Raw genomic sequence first — 19,663 nt, 5'->3', positions numbered from 1 at the left:
ACTCCCACCATGAACATCACCACCATAGATCTGAGACCCCTCTTTCTCATTCAGGTGATCACCATCATCACCACCAAGGATCTGAACACCATCACTCCCACTCAAGTGATCTCGATCATCCAAAATCTGAACACCATCACTCCCACCATGAACATCACCACCATGGATCTGAGACCCCTCATTCCCATTCAGGAGATCACCATCACCACCATGACCATCACCATGGATCTGATCACCATCACTCCCATTCAAGTGATCTCGATCATCCAGAATCTGAACACCATCAAACCCATTCAGGAGATCACCATCACCACCACGGATCTGAACACCATCACACCCCCTCAGATGATCACCATCATCACCATCACCATGGATCTGAACAACATCACTCCCCGTCAGGTAATCACCATCACCACCACGGATCTGAACACCATCACACCCCCTCAGATGATCACCATCATCACCATGACCATCACCATGGATCTGAACACCACCATCATTCCCCCTCAGGTGATCACCATCATCACCATGGATCTGAACACCATCACTCCCACTCAGGGGATCTTGATCATCCAAAATCTGATCACCATCACCACCATGACCATCACCATGGATCTGAAACCCATCTTTCTCATTCAGGTGATCACCACCATCATCATCACCATGGATCTGAACACTATCTCTCCCCCTCAAGTGATCTTGATCATCCAGAATCTGATCACCATCACACCCATTCAGGTGATCACCATCATCACCACAGACCACACTCACCAATGCCCCATTCAGCTGGCCATATGGCAACATCTCCAGGGGTTCACTCAGGCGGGGAGCTGGAATCACATTCCAGCAAATCCAGTTCCTCTAGAAACAGTCCTACAGGCCAAGATGATCTGTCAACATCTACTTATATGGGTCCTCCGCCAGCCTATAGAGTAAGTGATGCATTGTGGTCAATATTGTACTAAATATCTGCTTTATCTCATTATTCTCTCCAGCCAACCGTGGAGTGTTCTTGGAGATGTGTCTTTAGAGCTCACTTGGTTGAATATATACTCATCACATCACTAATGTGCTCATATCTTACATTACATGTCCGTGACCATGCATGTCGTATCGTATCTTCAATCAAATAATCTCCTGCTGTGGAACAAGACCCCATGTGCAGTCTTTCAGTAGCAACACAAACACCAAAATAATCAACCGCTTGTCTCTTTTGACAACTAAGCACCAGGCAGTGGAACTTCAGTAAATACTGGCTTAGAAGAGTGAAAATCAGTATGTGTTTAATTTGTGTCTTACAGGACAGTGGATCAGAGATGGAGAAAATTAGGTGAGTCAGGCCATTGGCTAATTTCTACTGTAAAGCACAGACATTTAGAAAATAAAACTCTGAATAGGATAGGAATTGTATTTGGTATCCTTGGAGAACTTGTAGTTACAGACACGTGCATTTGTATATTTAATGTACATTCTCATTGTAAATCATGGTGCATTGCTGTCCTCTTCGAAGCAGATTTCTTCAAGGGCAGAATGAGGATCTCCAGCATACGTTACTTCAGACCTCTGTCCGCATGGACTGCTTGGGGGCAGAGTTTAAAACTGGCCACCAGGTTCTGGAGAGTGAGCTACAGAGTACTCGCGTGGAGCTCAGCAGCCTCTTGGACAGGTTCAAGAAGTAAGGAGAAGTAGGATACTAAAGTGGTGTATTTTTTTGATTATTCTTTCAGTTTCTGTGTAAACCAACATTTATTCGTTATTAATGGCATGGGATTTTTGTGGATGTTGAAATATTCTTTCCTTCATGGACTCTTGTTTCTTACTTTTCAGTCTGCAGTCCAATTACTCATGTACTCAAGAGAGTAACAACCTTCTGGAGAAGAAGCTTCATTGTGTGGTGAGACTACTAGGCTTCTACTAGGCTTCAGAAGAAAATGTCAGATGTTAAGAGTAGCCTTATGTGACATCAAAGATTCAAATAAATAATGTAAATCCCAAATGTATCGCAAGAGAGTTAGCTTGAACCATGAAACAGAAAAAGTGTCTATCTAGAAGTTGATGCTCTGTAAATCTATTTGTGATTTGACGATGCCTATCTTACCTTTCTCTCTCTCTCTCTCTCTCTCTCTCTCTCTCTCTCTCTCTCTCTCTGCCCCCTCCCTGCTTGCCATTAGGCTGGAAATTTGGATGGAGAACGTGATCGCTTGAACCAGCGCATAGACCAGTTGACAGAGCAGCTGGCAGTTGCTAAGACGACCATTCACAGCCTGGAGGCCATTAACGTGAGAACTCGATCTCGTCGTGATGAAAAGATCTAGCCACGAAAAAATATCGACAACAAAAAAAAAAAAAATGTGCGCATAATCAGAACAGAGTACGGTGAGATTCATGCTTACTGTTGAAATGAAATGAGCTTCGTCTTCCTCCCTTTGACTTCATCCTTGTGGGTGTTAGTGAGAGAGTACAGGATGAATTTACACGCTAAACCATTGTTTACCCCAAACATCCCGGGAACAGTATCTCTACTTTTACACCAGTCATGTAACAATCAGAGAGAGACAATACAGAACAAAACAGCAGTCACTTAACTGTTTAAGATCATGCTTTTTGTGAATGGACACACAAAGTCATTTTCTGTCACACATGTAGATAAACACATACCAAACTGTTTTACACACACACTAAAGTCGTCCTGATTTGTCTACAGTGATCAGTGTCTGTCGGCGTCTGTCTGTCACTGTCCACTCATTTCATTTCAAGGTCGAATCCACCATGAATATTTGCTCTAGTTTGTGACATGGATGGATTTGGAGAGGTGCTGTCATACAGTACCGGTAGCCTACTGCTGGGATTGTTCTAGTCGTGTCACCTAATGACTTGACCAATGTGAATATGACACTGAAAATGCAACAGAAACTGTATGTTGTCCACCTCCAGTAATTGTCCAGATGCAAAGTGGCCTATGGACTTAATGATATATTCCTTATTGCACTGTATATTTAAATAGTTAGCCTACCTCTCCATCACCCCCCCATAGGTAACATCAATGTTGCCGGGAGCCATGGAAAAACAATTACAATCAGATGACGCTGCCAAACAGCTCACGCTCCCAGCCACCCCCCCTCCTGTCCAGTTCCTGGACCACAGCCATTATAACCAGGCTGGTGCTGACCAACCACTGGGACCTGTTCCAGAGGAAGAGGAATCCGATTGGTCAGAGATGGGAGACGAGGCACGTCAGTATGTGCCAATTGGCCATCACGACGGCGCTGCCATCCTGACCTGGATCAGTGGCCACCGCAGTCATTGGGTGGAGGGTGACACGGAGAGCGAATCAGGTGGTGAGGAGGTCATTCGACAGTACCCTACTCGCCCGCTGCAGATACCCCACCTCCAGTTCACGGTGCACCAGGAGACCGTACCCATCCTCATGGACGACGTCAGCTCCACCTCCTTCCAAAAGTATCACCGTGACCCGGCGGAAGATCACCACTTCCCGCCGCCCCGCAAACTGGGCTCGCCCATCCGCATCCTCTCGGCCAGCATGGAGGAGATCAGCGGCGCGGGGCTGAAGATGCAGGGCCACTCGACGAACTGCACCGAGGCCGCGATGGATCGCCACCATCCCCGAGGAGACGTCACAGAGTCCCCCGAGGAAGAGGGCCAGATCGTCCACAGCTGGAGAGAGGCCCAAGGGCATGGCACGGCTGGTGGAGGGGGTGGTGGTGTGGAGCATGCAGCCAGCCTGAGAACCCTTCAGGAGGCTGAGAGGCTGCTCCATCGTTACATCAGCCAGTCACCGCCACGGGTGGTAGAGGAAGTACTCAATGGGGAGAGAACCAAACTGTAAGCCTGGATCCATTTTGGGGGGGGGACGTGTGGGTTGTGAACACATCTAAAAATCAGATCCATCTTACAGGAGATGGCACTGACTACATAGGGGAATAAATGTCACACAGCATCCAGTCAGTTTCATCATTTTAAACAGTTTAACAGCCAAAATCAACATGTTCAGTCTGCCAACACAGAGGGCCTGACTGTCACTTCAGTTGCAGATATGTGGCGCATAATCTGATTGGGTTTCTCCATTCATAATCAAAGATACATCTTTGCAGCCGTCCTCTGCTCTGCACTGGGAGCAGCTTTGATGTCCTCCAGAGACAACATCAAACAGGAGCACACCACTTTGATTCGGTTGAGTGCCCTTGGATATGCTGTCCTACTTCGGCCTCTCATGTCATTTGAGTGGAGATCTTACAGGCAAATCTCTCACAGTTTGCCACTGCAGAGAAAACTACAAGCCTAGATAATGAAGACCTCTCTTTCTCTCAGTGGATATAAACTTAGTGGAGATGAAAGTAAAAAAAAAAAAGTCATCAAATGTACATGTTGTATGTATTTAGTAGTAAGTTCAGTTAGGTTATTGAAGATCAGAATCACAGGGAAATGTAAAGGAGAATAGCATAGTTTCGATAAAGAATGAATTGAGTGAATACTGAAGAGTGTTCAAATCAAGCTACGCATAATGTGTAAGAGCTGAGAACGACCTGTGTGTGTAAAAAATGGTGGAATTGAAAAAGAGTTTGCTGCATATTTAAAAATATAAAAAAAACAGTCCAAAGGAGTGGGTGGGAAGGTTGTGTTGATTAAGTCCTTCATGACTTTGAAGAGAAAATTGTTAAATTCTTAGTAAAGCCTTTTTTCCTCATACAAAAAACATCACCCTGGCTCCAACTACCCATACAGGGTGTGTAAAATACATTTTATATTAAATAAGAATTTAGAATTGAGTAATGAAATACACTCTATGACATCATACAGTCTCAGAGAGTTAGTTTGTGCTTGTAAAGATTTTTACCTGTTCTTCAATTTGCTGTACAATTAGTGTGAACAGGTAGATGGTAAAAACCTGCTAGGCTCTAGGCCTGCCGCACCTCCACCGGTGCCCTTTGGGCTAGCTGCGGGGTCGTCAGCCGGGGACCACCTTTCACAGATGTTTCGCCCCTTATCCCGGAACATCTCCTGGTGGCGGGGCAGTGAACAGGGACGTCTCCCAGTCACCCCCCGCAGCTAGCCTTTCTCAGGAGTTGCTCGCTCCCCATGCCTTGTCCGCCTCCTTAACCAAAGCCAAAAACTTGCCTTCTCTGCTTCCTCAGACAGCTCTCTGGTGGCTTTGTGTAGCTCCTTGCCCCTCAGCCCTAGCTCTTTAAGTAGGCGAGTCATTGAGCTTCCCACAAACCCCCTCGTGCCAACCTCCACTGGAAAGAGTCGTGTACTCCAACCACTCTCCCTGCACTCCGCAACCAGGTCAGAGTACTTTGCCCTCTTCCTTTCGTGGGCTCCCTCCATCCCCTCCTCCCATGGCACCGTCAGCTCCACAAGCAGCGCAGATGGTGGCGGGGTAATCTGTAAAGATTTTTACCTGTTCTTCAATTTGCTGTACAGAGGAGTGTTTGCTATGGAAGCTGTGAGATCTCATCAAATTACATTTCTTTTACACTCCCATTTTCTCAAGATCTCGACTGATGTCATTATCTCAAGATAACGAAACTTTATTTTCCAAGATATAACAATATAATTAATTTGACATCTCCTGAAAACGATACTTTGCAAAGACAGGGTCAAAATTCAAATGTATATTGATGGCAGCTTGGGGCTTCCACAATATGGAGTTGAACGTTTATGTAATATTATTTGTACAACTATAGTCCTAAATCTATAATCAGACAGTTCATAAACATTATAGGAATACGTAGTATATATAATACACTTATAAATACCACTTAATGCTTAAATAAAGTATTCCTAACAATGAACTCTCAATGTCATTTAGTAATATGTGAAAAGTTGAATTAGTAGGTGTAACTTGAATGTGTAATGTTGTTGTTCATTTCTTAAAGACTAGAACTAGAATTAGAAAATATGACATTTCTTTGTCAGGAGACCAGTCTGCTTCACTTTATAGCTAGTTTAGCAACAGAGGTAAACACTATGTATTGTTTGCATTGAGATTGTAGTCATTCTGGAAAGAGCTGTTTTAAACAGCAGGTTTTATATAGAGTGAGAAACTTATATAGAAACAAAACCGAGCGCTGCTGCAGTGGATTTTTCTGAGGTAAAATACGTTAAATACAACACTGTACACTGAACAATGTCACCCTTTCCTGTTTCCTCTCCTTTTCCTTTCCCTCTCTTTCTTTTCCTCTCTTTCTTTCCCATCCTTCTTCAGTATTCATGTGGATATGCTCATTAAGATGTGTCGAAAAGTAAGGAGAAATATACATTTTTTGTCTTACAAACTTTGAAAAGGTTTGAAGAGAATCCACTGTCACTGTCACTGTTCGATCCTGTACTCATTCCCTCTATTCATGTTAACTGTGTAATTATTGTCTCAGATAACTTCCCTGCCTGTTTAGTAAAATATTTACTATTATGTGTCATCGCTGTAAATTATGTGTAAGCATCAATAAACAAGAGAAAATATGTCTGAAATCAGTTATTTTGATTGCCAAAACAGTTCAAAATGTTATTCAGTTATCATCCACTCAAGCTAGAGACCACAAACCATATACAAAGCAATCTGTTTACTCACTCTAATGAGCTCGTTACCATAGCTTTACATAGGATTATCCTCACTTTCACTCTCATGTTCACAGTCAACACCGCTCTCGCTCTCGCTCTCTCTCCCTCTCTCTCTCTCTCTCTCTCTCTCTCTCTCGCTCACTCTTTCTCTCTCGCTTTCTCTCTCTCTCTCTCTCTCTACTTTTTAGTATTCTGTTAGTGAACCCACAATGAAAGACTGTGTATTTGAGCATATTCAGGCAGAACCAGAAGACCTTGTTTTAAATCAAAATGGTACTCAGGTCTTAGGCAGGGAATTGTGAATTATAAATCTTTTTCTAAAATGCACACATCTAAAACACTTCCTCCATCATTGTTAAACTCACCGCCTTGTCCCTTACTACAGAGGTGGACAGGGTTAGTTTGCTGAGCAGACAGTGGCCTGGATTCCCATTGGAAAGGGGGAGTTTAATAGGATAGGTAAGGGATTAGAGGTAAGATGCCCAAGTCCTGCAGCTTTGGCCCAATCCAGTGTGTCTCACCCAAGCATGGGCACAGAGGTGCAAGGGTACACACTCGGGGCCGAGGGGTATCAATCTTTTTTTGGCCAGTGCTCCGGGAATATTCACCAAACGGATTGTGGAATATCATCGAGCGCCGAGTAAGGATTTATAGAATCCATTTCCAGGAAGAAAGAAGGGTCTACTTTTACACCACACAGCAGTTTAGCAGATTCATTCTTTATTTTGGCCAATTGGAAGAATCAAAGTTTTCTAAATTCTAGATTCTAGAATCTAAATTTTTGTGCCAGGTTTTTACCTTCGCTATTGGATAAATCTGTGTCCGCCCATCCGGTTGTTTTTCTCTCCTGTCTTCGACTGAGTCATCTAATCGCTTCTCCTTTGAGTTCTCCTCTTCGGGACAACCTCTTGCGAGGAGGCCTCCATCATGGTGTTAATGAAGATGAAGTTCTCTTTCCAGAAGAGGGTGAAACTAGCCCAGAGCCTGTGGCTGCTCTCCTGGATGGCCACAGTGGCGGGATCCATCACCTTCTGCCTGGGCTGTTTCCTGAAAATTGAGTTGCGCAAAAGGGCTGAGGTAGCACATCATTTCTATGGTTTACTTATCGGCCGTTAACGTCAATGGTGGATGATGTTTTTCCTATATTTAGATCATTTTGATTTCTGAATATAACCATTTTATCGTTATGATTGTGATTGTGACCGTCATTATCAAGTATACGAGTGCAAAGTAACGTTTTTATTATATCATCCCTAATTGTCCTTCAACAATGTTTTCTCCCCATCCCCTGCTTAATTAGGTAAGGTTAAATAATTTACATTGCTGTAATGTTAGGGTTTGAAGATGTTATAAGAGTGTCAAAGACCTTTTTGGTATGATGTAAAAAGGTGAAGAGCGTATAGTGTATTGTTGAAATGACCCTCTGTGAATATAAATATTATCTAAGCTGTTAATGAGATTATCGATGAGCTGTCCTCCATAATGAGCTGTCATATTGAGAACAGGTGTATCATAATCAGACTTGATATGAAGCTCGTGCAGAGGCCTGGACACAATTGGACCACAGAAAGGAGGTTACGTTTAGGTTTTTTTAACCATAGTGGCTGACTGGTCATTAAGAACAGCGTTCAGCAGCAGCTGCATGTTGATTCCCAGTGTAAAGTTGATTTAATATTCGTTAATATTCGTCACCTGCCATTACATTATGATACAAAACACTAAAATACTAACCAATAAGGAAGTTCTCAAGGACTGTAATGTGCTCTCTAAACAACAACTAACTGCGGTATATGAGGTCTCGTATGATAACAACAAATGCTAATGTTGCTCTAGATTTTGTCCATTTGAGGACCACTAAATATCTATCAGTTCTCCTATCACACCATGAATGTCACTTAATAATTGAAAAGCAGTGAACTTTGACCGAATGGCATTTTGGAAAGGAGCCATGCAGACACTGTTTTCCCCTACACTTTATCTACTCAAAATCATACTAAATAAATCAGCAGAGCATCACCTCTTATAATGACACCCCTGTGACATTCTGTCAAATATTTATGTCACGGACGGAATAGGGACATTTGCATCTGACACTGCAATGGAAGCATATATTAATTATAAGTTATAACTTTAACATTGTATATGACACACATATAAGCAGTAATGAAGTTGTAACACATTGTAACAGCAATGTTTTCAAGTACACTCACACCATACACACCATATTTTATGAGGTTTTTCTGTTGCACTTAAACTACCCAAAGCACTAACTCCATGTTAAAAGTGAAGGAGGTTTGCTTGTCACTGAGGCCCAGCAGCAGGCCTGATGAACCACGTGACTGTACTCATTCAGACCAATAGGTGGAGCACCTGGTTGCTAAACATGTGTTCCATGTTCCATGTTCTGCTGTATATCTTATAGGATGTGGTAAACATACTATTGTATACAGTAGATGAAAAATGATATGCTATGTGCTTTCAGCATTGTAATTATTTGCCCCCTAACAGTGAATGTTATGGTATTTAGATGATTTTTAAAAAATATATATTTTATGATTTGAGATGTCTTTTTGCAACAGGCACCTAGAAAAAGCATCTGAAGGAGCAATTGTAGTTCTGTCGCATGAAAGGGTTAGCTAGGTCATGAATTCAGTTATTAAAATGCAAAGACTAACTTGTAATAGGTTTCAGATTATATCACATGCCCTCTGAAAAGACTGTAAGTGTCAAAACATGAAAGTCACAAGGACACTCTTGTTACAATGAAGGGAGCTACATACTCCACTCTCGCATAATTCAGTCGACGCTTCATTTTTGGACTTATCATTTCTTGTCTCTAAACATGTGACCCTGTAAATTGTTGGCACTCCCCATCTGCAGGTAATGGGCAACACCGACATTTACATCGTACCTCACACCCTGATGATCGTGGGCCTGGGCGGTCTGGGGATCAACTACTTTGCCGGACGAATCTGTCAGGATGCCCTGGACCCGAGTCGATTCCCGCAGTGGAAGACCTTCCTGAAGCCCTACTTTGGCGCCTCCATGTTCGTCACCTTCCTCATGTTCATGGCCATGCTTATGAGCTTCATCATGAAGGGCTCCCTGGAATCCTCCCTGCTGATTGGTCTGAGGAAGGGCATCCGCTTCTACAAGGATACGGATACGCCCGGCCGCTGTTTCCAGAAGCAGTCCATTGACCGCCTTCAGATGGATTTCCAATGCTGCGGCAACGATGACTACAGGGATTGGTTTGAGGTGCAGTGGATCAGCAATCGCTACCTTGACCTCAGCACCAAGGACGTTAAAGAGTAAGTGACAATCTTGTTGAATTCAATTCATTCTGTTCATCCCATCTACCAATGACATACCAAAAGTCTCTTCTAGACTCTTCCTATTGATCACAGAAAAATATTGGAAGCAATGTAGTGGTTCGATTTGAAATTGATTACCCATTTGCCCGCAAATAAACCATACATGTAATGGATACTTGAGTATTTTATGAGAACTGTGGAGATGTTGAAAGATTGGAAATCAATCATTTAACATTAGCTACTAGCATAACATTAATGCAATTCCAACACCTGGTAATAAACAAAATGTAAATTCATCTTCCCAACCCATTCAATCTTTTCTCTGGCAGCCGCATCAAAAGCAATGTGGATGGACGCTACCTGTTGGACGGTGTCCCCTTTAGTTGCTGCAACCCCAGCTCCCCTCGACCCTGCATCCAGTACCAGCTGACCAACGACACCGCCCATTTCAGCTACGAGCACCAGACGGAGGAGCTCAACCTATACCTCCGCGGGTGCAGGGAGGCCCTGGTCAGCTATTACGGTGGCTTGATGAACACCATCGGAGTGATTGTACTCTCTGTGCTCCTGGTTCAGGTGAGAGTGAAGTCTTCACTGTGGTAGTGACAAGAGATAAGAAGACAATTTGATTCATGTTCAATCTGCAAGGCAGATTTTGTGTTATGTGCCCACAACACGATTAAACATACCGCCAAAAACCTTTACAGGGTGAGATGCTAAACAAGGAAAATATATTTATTGTTTTAATGACGCAGTAAGCAAAGGAGTCAACCCAATTGTATGCCATTAATTTTTCCACATACATAGGCCTACTGTTTTTCCAGCATAAATTCCCATAGTATTTGTTCCCTACAGGGGTATGGCATATACCACATTGTTTTCAAACAGTCAAGAAACAATCCAGATGTGTCATTTAAAAATATACATTTTACATTTACCACTTCATGAGACTGTTGGGTAGTGAAAAAACATGAAAGGCTGGATTGTACAGTAGACTCTTTTTGAAGAATAAGAAAAATAGAAAAATAAATAAATAGGCATTTTTGTTACCCAGTTCATAACTCTATGAACTCTCAAACACTATGAGTTTATACAATTAGAATACGAGATAACCTGAATGCATTGTGAACTTTTAAAACTAATTATTTGAAAATGACTCGTCACCAAACAAAGCTCCAACCTCTCCCTTGTCCTCTGCAGGGCTCAGTCCTGGCCAGCCTCAGGTACCTGCAGACATCCCTGGAGGCGCTGGAGGGACAGGCGGACGCAGAGGCCGAGTCCGAGGGCTACCTCCTGGAGAAGAGCGTGAAGGAGACCGTGATGGAGTGGTTAGAGCCTGTGCTCAAACTTCTTCAGCTGAACCAGGTGGCCTCTGAGGAGGGGGACGCAGCGCCAGCCTGAGCCTGAAGATGGCAGTCATTTGTGTTTCAATAGTGGAAGTGATGATGTGACACCCCAATGAATATTTAATTGGTACTGGTAAAAATTAAATGCAACATCCTGCTGATATCACTTAACTTAAGTGAACATTCCAGTCTGGAAACAAGGTGCTGTACAGTATGCACAACATATACTGTCTTCAGTTGAGCCTGAGTAAAATGTTAACTATTTCCCATAAAGTCGTTTAATTTTAATGGTGAAATAACACAAAATTCATGTTGAAACCATTTATACGCTGTTTATGACCTTCCTTCATATGCAGTTTATTGACTTACCTTTAGCACCAATCAAACTGGAATTACAGTGAAGAGAATTACTGGTTGGACACAATTTCTGCTCCCTTTTTATACATCATTAGTGTGGTTATTATCATTATTATTGGGAAAATAAAAAGGGAAATGTTGTCTGGCTTTAATAAAGTTCATTTTTTCAACCTTAGCACTGACAACACTGACAACAAAAATCTGTTTGCATGTTAAGTAACCACAGAATACCACATTTAAACGCTGGCTGTAGTGACTCATTGCTCCAATATGTAACTGAAGAGAAAATACAGTACTGTAAAATTTTAAGCAAATGGAACATAATAAATGTTGAGGTTTTTAAACTGCTTTTTGAGTAGAGCTGATTTTTATACATTTATTTGAATGTAATGGGTAAAATTGTCCCTAATTGTGTTTTCTTCTGTCTGCCTATAAAGGAAATCATATTTCCTCACACAGTTCTGAACTTGCGCATTGCACTCCTCCCTAATTTTGTCGTCTGACTATCCTATTGATTTACTTCCATTCTATTTCTCAACAGCAGCAACACATTTAATCTCTCTCTCTTTCTCTCCCTCTCTCTCTTTCCCTCTCTCTCTCTCTCTCACACACACACACAAATCACAAGTAGATGGTAAAGATTCTCTCTGTGCATGCCCATACCCACACTCAGACAGACAACACACATATACACAGACGTGTGCAGACCCAGACACACACCTGAATGTCAGTAACGGAAATAGGATTATGAAGATAGATGATTGATGGCAGTAATGCAGTGAAAGCCCTGCGTGTCTGTGTCCTCTGCCTGACACCTTTCAAAACTCTGCTAATCCTTGCGGTTAATACCTGAACATGCTGCTGCAGCACACATTCGTTTAGTGGGGTAAATTAGTGGTGGGGTTCAGTTTTGACAGAGATCTCAAATTGTTGTAAAAATGTAACACAAAGTAAACATGACACTTTTAAGATTCCCTTAACATTTATATCAACAATATAACACATTTATAGGCCTATGTGATAAGCTACATATAGCTATGGTTGTGGTTAGTTTTTTTTTGGCAGATGCTTTTGTCCAAAGCGAATTACAAAACAGTAGAAAAACATTACAAACAACAAAGCTATCAAATAATAACAATATTTCCAGATATATAAAAAAGAATTACATTTATAAAGTGTGCTTCAAACACAAGAACCAATTAGACAGATGCTGTTTAAAAAGGTGAGTTTTTTAAGGCTTTTCAAATATACCAAGGCTGTCACTGAAACGGACATAGATGGTTATTTAATGTGATCAAATGGACTTTTATTATCACAATATCACAATTTGTTATAGTAACAATGTTGGGCGTACAATAATGCAATTAGAGGAATTATGATAGCAGTAACACAGTATGATGAACTTGAGAGGTAAATAGTTAACAATATCCCTATCAGCAGTAAACGCCCTTTTCATTTCAACTTAAAAAAGCAACAATCAGATTGGATCACACCGGCTTCCGTAGTTTAACTAATCCAGTCTTTACAACAGTTTTTAAAGTCATTTTGGTGTGAAATTTGTTTCCTTTTAGTAAAGATATTTTCAGCGTGAGTTACACATAAGTACATCCGGAAGAAAGGGAAGAAGAGCGATTTTATGTCATCTGTTGCGCGTCACTTCGATTATTTTATTGGCTCATAGCTAGGGAGTTTTAATTAAGTGTCTGTCATGGCTGGTAGTTAGCGAGCTAGCTGGCAAACCACCTAGCTAGCTAGCCTGGAAAAATAGTCCGGTTTATGTCATTTTTCTTACGTTCGCTTCGCGCAGCTGATATAACAGTGCAGCCAGGAGATGTATCTCAAGGTATGTGCGTGCGGGCAAAAAAGCTTATAAAGAGCCAGATACCTTGCTAGCTGTCGCCACTACTTTTGAAGAACACTAGCTAACGTTATACCTAACGTTACAGGTCACTGCAACTGAGTTGTTACAATTGTATCAGTATCCAGTTGCAGATTGTTAGCAGCAAGCTAGCTTGCTTGCGACAGTTTGTGTCGAAGTAGAAAATACGGAAATGGCATCCACGTATGGCCGACACCAATTCATTGACTGGAGTTAACAGAAACGAAATTCAAGTTTCAGGCGGCAATGGTTGTTCGATAAACATAATTTTATATCGACTATATAGACATTAGAAGAGAACATTACAGATAACTTCGCTGATATTTTATGTGGGCCGTGTAACCCCTGAAAACAACAGGACGAGCTTATGAAGATTAGTCAAAACAGCAGGATGTCAAAGGGATTTGCGGTGGTCATACGTGAAAAACAAAACAATGACTACTATCAATACGAGACAGTTCGCGGTGTTTTCCTGCACTTTATGCAAAAAAACGAGTGATCTATAGTGTGCATTTCTACTGTTTACGCGGTATAGTTTAGATGATAATTTGTACACCGGAAGGAGAAATCTAGTCAGCTTGCAGTTCGTTTTTTAAATATAAGTTACTTTACATTTCATAAGCACTATGTCTGGAGACACTAGTAGTAGTAGTGGCTGCAGCAGCAGTAGTGGCGAGGACTCTGATAAAGAGACCCGGAAGAAAGTCTGTACTGTCAAACATGAAATCACTAATGGTAAGTAGCAAATGAGTTTCAACCGCACTGATTAAACCGCCATAAATGTGAGATTTTTCGCTTACTAATGTTCTTCATATTTTGTCAATGCGATGGATGGGTGCTGCAATCGTCGTAGCACTATGTTGCAAAATGTTGTTTATACTTCATGACTTTGTCTGACAACCGTTGAAAGCTTTTTCTGACTTTTATTGATCTACTGTACTGATGCTCTTTGCTACGGAGTGGCATCTCTGGTATCTGGGGGAGAGCCTTGGGTGTGTGTGTGTGTGTCACAATATTTCAACTTTGCCCCTCAGCAAACCTTACAGGGTACACTGAGAAAGTGGGTGTGGAGAACTTCGAACTTCTGAAAGTGCTGGGCACTGGAGGTGAGAGGCACAATTCAGATTCATAATGACTGTTTTTCTTGTTGTTGTTGTTGTTTTTTTTTTTTTTTTGTTGTTGCTGTTGAGACCTAAAGCGTTCCCTAACCTGGCTAATCAGTGTTACCTTCAAATGGGTTTATATTCATTTTGAGAATTCATGGTCTAGGACCAGACCTAAATGCACTCTGGCTGTGGATGACTGATGCTATAGGGTCAGAGTGAAAATTAAGCATGTCAATATAAATATGAGTGTTGGTCCTGTATGGTTGCCTCTCTGTCGTTCTGGTTGTTTTCACAATTCTGATAGCTGAATGTCTTTAATGTCTGCTCTTTTTTTTCCTGTGCAGCATACGGAAAAGTGTTCCTCGTGAGGAAGACGAGTGGTCACGATGAAGGGAAGCTCTATGCTATGAAGGTTAGTGCAGCAGCTCCAGCCTGACTTCCCAGTGTTGTACATCAGTGGCACATCTTCATTAAAAACACACAGCTGATATTTTATTTGAGAAATCTTAATGGTCATAAAGGGTGCCGTCCCTGCCCTTTGTAATTCGATTCTGATCATGAGGAAGTGCATGGCTTTGGCTTAGGCTCAGCACTCCCTGAATCACTCCCTTTCTGATCTCTCCCATTAGTAGGCACACCCATGTTCGTTGACAAGTGTAATGTGTAACAAAGGGAAAGGTCAGACTAGGTGGATCGGCCCGTTCGCGCTGTCTTTATTAATGAGAGTATCCTCGTCTAAAGGTGCTGAAGAAGGCAGCCATTGTACAAAAGGCAAAAACAGCCGAACACACCCGAACTGAGAGACAAGTTTTGGAGCACATTCGGCAGTCTCCCTTCTTAGTCACACTGCACTATGCCTTCCAAACTCAGACGAAACTGCACCTCATACTTGGTAAGTACTTAATCAGACATGAAATCATAAATATACATTAGCAAACATATTTGTACATTTACAGTTTGTATTTCCTTTGTATTGTTTTTTTTATTTCTTTTTTTTAGAAAATTGTATGTGTCTGGAATGGACGAACCTTTGAGGTGCTTGATTTACTTTGTTTTCCTGAAGTACACTTTGCTGTCCCCTTCTAGACTATGTTAGTGGTGGGGAGATGTTTACCCATCTTTACCAGCGAGACCACTTCTCTGAGGAGGAAGTTCGGATATACATTGGAGAGATCATTCTTGCCTTGGAGCATCTGCATAAGGTAAGGACCGGCAGCAACTGTTACACGTCTGTCAGACTTGCGGGATAAGAGAACCTGTCTTGGGAAAACCTCCAACATAAGTCTTCAAAGACGCTGTAAACTTTTGAATTTCTCTACCTGGAAAGACATAGTGCAAAAATCTCTTGTGGATTAAACAAAATGTTTGACAATAACACATTCTCCGGTTTATGTGTCCAGCTATGATGCAACTATGATGTAATTGATCTGTACAGTCATGGACAAGAGTTTAAGACCACTCTTAAGAAAATGGACTGTTTTCTTCTGAACGTAGTGATTGCATCAGAAATAAAGTTTATTGCAGGAGACTGCATCATCCTTACTTTGGCCTGTTGTAGTAACTTTTCAATTGACCATCACGCAGTAAACGCCTGTTGCATTTTTCTGTGTTTTGCCTTTTCTTAAAACACACGAAAATGGGTAGAAGAAAGGCATCGCTCACGGACGTCCAGACTGCTTTCTGTCAGAATTAGTTCTTGACTTTGCAAACTTCACGACTGCATTGTGAGCGGCAGTCGTACTACACTTTAACTTCTCACCAATAACTCGTTCAGATTATCCTGCCCAGTGAAAAACTCCAATTTGTGCCGCCTGGACTGTCCACGCCTAATGTCAAGAACAAACAGTGCTAAGAAATGTAAACTCTATATGAAGCCACCATCTTTTTTCCACACTTTAATCTAATCCATTTTCTGAAACACTGTTACTTACCTAACAGATATGCATTGAAAACACTTAAAAGTTCTGTATATTTTTTACTGGATAAGTCCTAAATCTAATGTATAGGTGTTCTTAATTTGCACAGTCTGAGCTTCATGTTAAGGGTGTTGGCTAACAAGCATTTTTGTATTGCTGAAATTCCTGAGAATGTGTATGGTTATAGAAGCCATGGTAAAAAGCCAATGGAATTCCTATGTTTGTATTCAGATGCTTCCGGAAGTTCATGCAAAGGCCATTCACCAAAAAAGTCAGTCAAAAGCACTTGAAATGAGACATTTAGTGAGCCTGCTGTGTGTATATGTGGCAGACATTCTAATGGAAATGGAATTGACTATATCTTGTCGGTTGCACGCATGGGTTATAGCATCACATTTCATTCTGTCAGAGCAGCTAAAGGCCTCTTAGGACCTCAGAGACCGAGTGGTTTTTTTCTGACTTTTTAGGAAGACACTCAGCTTCTCCTTGCAGGTACAGTCGCACCGGTGTGTTTAGAATGTTGTAGAATGAACATTAAAAAGATAATCTGCGTCCCTTGAATATAACATGAAAAGTTAGGATCTTACATTGTTGATGAAGGCATTCTTTTATCAGAATTTTCAGATCTCTCTTGCTGAAAAGTTAATATATTCTGAAAATTCTGTCCAAGAGTTTAAACATGGAAGTCTGCTAGTCCTTATATGTGTTGTAAGTCTGGAACTTCATTTTGTTTACACTAGGCTGTTTTTGTCTTCCTTTGTGCTACATTTGGATGTGATATAATAATTTAAATATACTGCCTTGCACTGGAGTGTGTTGACATACCACACAGAGGTTCAAAGCACCTCTGCATTGTTTACATAATAGAGCTTTGGCTGTTGTATAATAATTAGCTTTGTTTGCAGTGCAGTTTAGAGGTGGAACTCTCTTCAAACAGAAGTTCTTTGAAAATGTGTTCAACAGATGAGCAGAATGGTAATGTAATTTGTTATCTCTTACAGAGAGTATTGCACACAGTCATTATTGTGAAGAGTTGACTAACCCCCAGATTGAATAGATGAGTTCTAGATTTTTTTCTTTTTGGAAATAGACATCATTTGGAGACTGCAGTTGCAGCAGCTGATGAAGGCTGTTCTAAACACACTTGTCTTGCGTGTGTGTGCACCCGTCTAGGTCATAGCATGATCTTTGGACTAGTCTTGCCCCTTGACTGGCCAGACAGAAAAGATGCTTCCTGTCATGCCATGCTATTCCGGTTTTTTTTTATGAACTGACTGTGAACACACCCGCTATTCAAAGTATGCAATGCTGTGTCCACACGGAGAGCACCGTTTGATGATTCGAACACCAAACAGAAAGTATTTACAACAAGCCTGTGCCGTTTCTGACCGTACAAATGGTTGGCCCACGCACAAATATGACGCAAAAAACATCACCATATCGCTGTGTGTTCGTGCACCCCCAAAACTCCACATGCCAATAAACTGAAATAGGTGCAGGCCTGTTTACAGAACTGATACATTGTCTATTGATGATGGCAGTTTAAGTCCAGTCAAGCACAGTCTGAAATACATGGTGTTATATGGGAAATGGGAACTAAGACATGCCCAGTACCTCATTAGACATCCAGTCTCTCCCATGTGATTTGTGTAAAGCAACAGCTGTGTACATGAAAGTGTTGTGTAAGTTGACTGACAGAGTTATATATTTTCTGATCAGCATGTCTGAAAGCAAGCATCCATCCCTGTCATACTTGTACTAAGTGTTAAGCCAATTGGGCTGTAGCTTGTCCGTCTTGAAAGAGCACACTGAAAAAATGAAATAGTGCCTTGGCCAAATGTGGTGATGGCGTGTGGTTTTGAATGACTGTTCTGAGAATGAGTTAGGAGCTTTTTTGGGGGGGGGGGGGGGGGACTGTAACTTGTCAAGCTGTAAGTGGCTCCATTTTAAAGGAATTAAGTAACAGAAACGTAGTTCCATTTAAATGGAAAGGCCTCGCTGCTCGTCTGTCACAGCTCTCCAGTCGAATGCTTTTTTTTATCACAGCTTTGTTAGAGCCTTGTACGGTGTTCTTGATTTTTATTCCTTTTGGCACAATCATTTCAGCTTGGCATTGTGTACCGGGACATCAAACTGGAAAACATCCTATTGGACAACGAGGGCCACGTGGTGCTGACAGACTTTGGGTTGAGCAAGGAGTTCCTGGATGAAGAGGTACTATTGCATCTGTGGTGAAATGACTGTATGTACCTCAGTAAAGCTAAACCAAAACCAAATCTAGTGAGTAGCCACTGCTTGAGTACAGAACTAGTAAAGTAGGCTATAGGGTGGTAGTTTGTATGTGTATTTATTTTAAAGTAAATGCAATTTATCTGAGCATTTAGCATGGAAAGGGATGTAGTATACTCCAATTAATAACCAGCAAAAATGACAGATGGCAGTTCTCCGGAACAATCTGCTGATTTCATTGCATGTTTGCATCCAAACTGGCTTCTTTTAAAGACTTCGGGTTAAATAAAATAATCAACCTTTTTGGTTTGGGTTTGTTTGAACAACTCAGAATTTTTTTTAACTAATTCACAATACATATTTTGATGGATAAATTGCGAACACCAGCTCTACCAGACGAATGCTAGTGAGATATTGTACACTAATCCACATTTATAGTAACACTATGCAACAATTTGACACTTTTTGAGGTATGGTTTTTATAGGCAACTAGTTTTGGTACCATCCTCAAATTCATTTTGATAGCATATGGTCATGTGAAGGACAGATAAACACCTGTGTCTTCCCCACTAACCATCCAAGATATGCCCTATGTAGTTCTGTGTAATGGGCTGGAACACCCTGCAAAAAATGGAAGAAAAGCTTTCACACGCATGGACATTGCCAGCTATACTGCCAAAAGACACCAGTTAGTGTGTTGGCAAGCTTCTATCAGTGTCAGCTGGGCTGTTGGTGGTGTTTGCAAGGTTTTTGCATGCCTTTTAGGGTAGTTAGCCTACTAGTTTTGGAACACAACTCCGTTTGCTGCTTTAACTCTCCAACCTAACATTGCCAGTTAGTTAAAAAAAAATAACTCCAGACACACAGGGTATGCCACTTTTTTTAATTTAGCATCTCAAAATGTGTAATTGTGTCTCTCTCTCTTTCTTATTCTCTC

At 41.5% G+C, this 19,663-nt stretch overlaps 3 protein-coding genes and 1 long non-coding RNA gene across 4 annotated transcripts in view; 3 read left to right on the top strand and 1 right to left on the bottom strand.

Annotated features, from left to right (window-relative positions):
* The first annotated feature begins 414 nt into the window (after positions 1–414).
* si:dkey-273o13.3 lies at positions 415–3,876 on the top strand. Its single transcript, XM_031572481.2, has 6 exons — positions 415–932; positions 1,302–1,330; positions 1,514–1,675; positions 1,828–1,894; positions 2,172–2,279; positions 3,035–3,876. The coding sequence occupies exons 1-6, from the start codon at positions 774–776 to the stop codon at positions 3,845–3,847; spliced, it is 1,338 nt and encodes a 445-aa protein (XP_031428341.1). The 5' UTR covers positions 415–773; the 3' UTR covers positions 3,848–3,876.
* Positions 3,865–6,639, bottom strand: LOC116221528. The gene is made up of 2 exons (XR_004164171.2): positions 5,420–6,639; positions 3,865–4,855 (listed from the first exon to the last, which is right to left on the bottom strand). It is a non-coding gene; the product is annotated as an uncharacterized LOC116221528 (long non-coding RNA).
* A 430-nt stretch (positions 6,640–7,069) lies between these two features.
* On the top strand, positions 7,070–11,944 carry rom1a (retinal outer segment membrane protein 1a). Its single transcript, XM_012834775.3, has 4 exons — positions 7,070–7,656; positions 9,460–9,890; positions 10,223–10,469; positions 11,094–11,944. The coding sequence occupies exons 1-4, from the start codon at positions 7,507–7,509 to the stop codon at positions 11,292–11,294; spliced, it is 1,029 nt and encodes a 342-aa protein (XP_012690229.2). The 5' UTR covers positions 7,070–7,506; the 3' UTR covers positions 11,295–11,944.
* A 91-nt stretch (positions 11,945–12,035) lies between these two features.
* Positions 12,036–19,663, top strand: part of rps6ka4 (ribosomal protein S6 kinase, polypeptide 4) — a 34,888-nt gene continuing 27,260 nt past the window's right edge. The window contains exons 1-6 of the mRNA XM_031572480.2: positions 12,036–14,210; positions 14,510–14,581; positions 14,926–14,993; positions 15,323–15,473; positions 15,668–15,783; positions 18,604–18,711. Coding sequence (XP_031428340.1) covers positions 14,102–14,210; positions 14,510–14,581; positions 14,926–14,993; positions 15,323–15,473; positions 15,668–15,783; positions 18,604–18,711 — 624 coding nt within the window. The 5' untranslated portion in view covers positions 12,036–14,101. The remainder of the gene's footprint in view (positions 14,211–14,509; positions 14,582–14,925; positions 14,994–15,322; positions 15,474–15,667; positions 15,784–18,603; positions 18,712–19,663) is intronic.

Source organism: Clupea harengus, chromosome 8, assembly GCF_900700415.2.
Source record: "Clupea harengus chromosome 8, Ch_v2.0.2, whole genome shotgun sequence".
Lineage (NCBI taxonomy): Eukaryota > Metazoa > Chordata > Actinopteri > Clupeiformes > Clupeidae > Clupea > Clupea harengus.
Note: the sequence above shows the minus strand (reverse complement) of the source record. Positions and strands in the feature narration are given on the sequence as shown.

Bases quoted from the DNA above. Each gene is read 5' to 3' on its own strand.
- si:dkey-273o13.3 (XM_031572481.2), top strand. From the start codon at position 774: ATGCCCCATTCAGCTGGCCATATGGCAACATCTCCAGGGGTTCACTCA. The intron at 1,331-1,513 runs GTGAGTCAGGCC...TCTTCGAAGCAG, and splicing joins TCAGAGATGGAGAAAATTAG to ATTTCTTCAAGGGCAGAATG. The intron at 1,895-2,171 runs GTGAGACTACTA...GCTTGCCATTAG, and splicing joins AGAAGAAGCTTCATTGTGTG to GCTGGAAATTTGGATGGAGA.
- rom1a (XM_012834775.3), top strand. From the start codon at position 7,507: ATGGTGTTAATGAAGATGAAGTTCTCTTTCCAGAAGAGGGTGAAACTA. The intron at 9,891-10,222 runs GTAAGTGACAAT...TTTCTCTGGCAG, and splicing joins AGCACCAAGGACGTTAAAGA to CCGCATCAAAAGCAATGTGG. The intron at 10,470-11,093 runs GTGAGAGTGAAG...TGTCCTCTGCAG, and splicing joins TCTCTGTGCTCCTGGTTCAG to GGCTCAGTCCTGGCCAGCCT.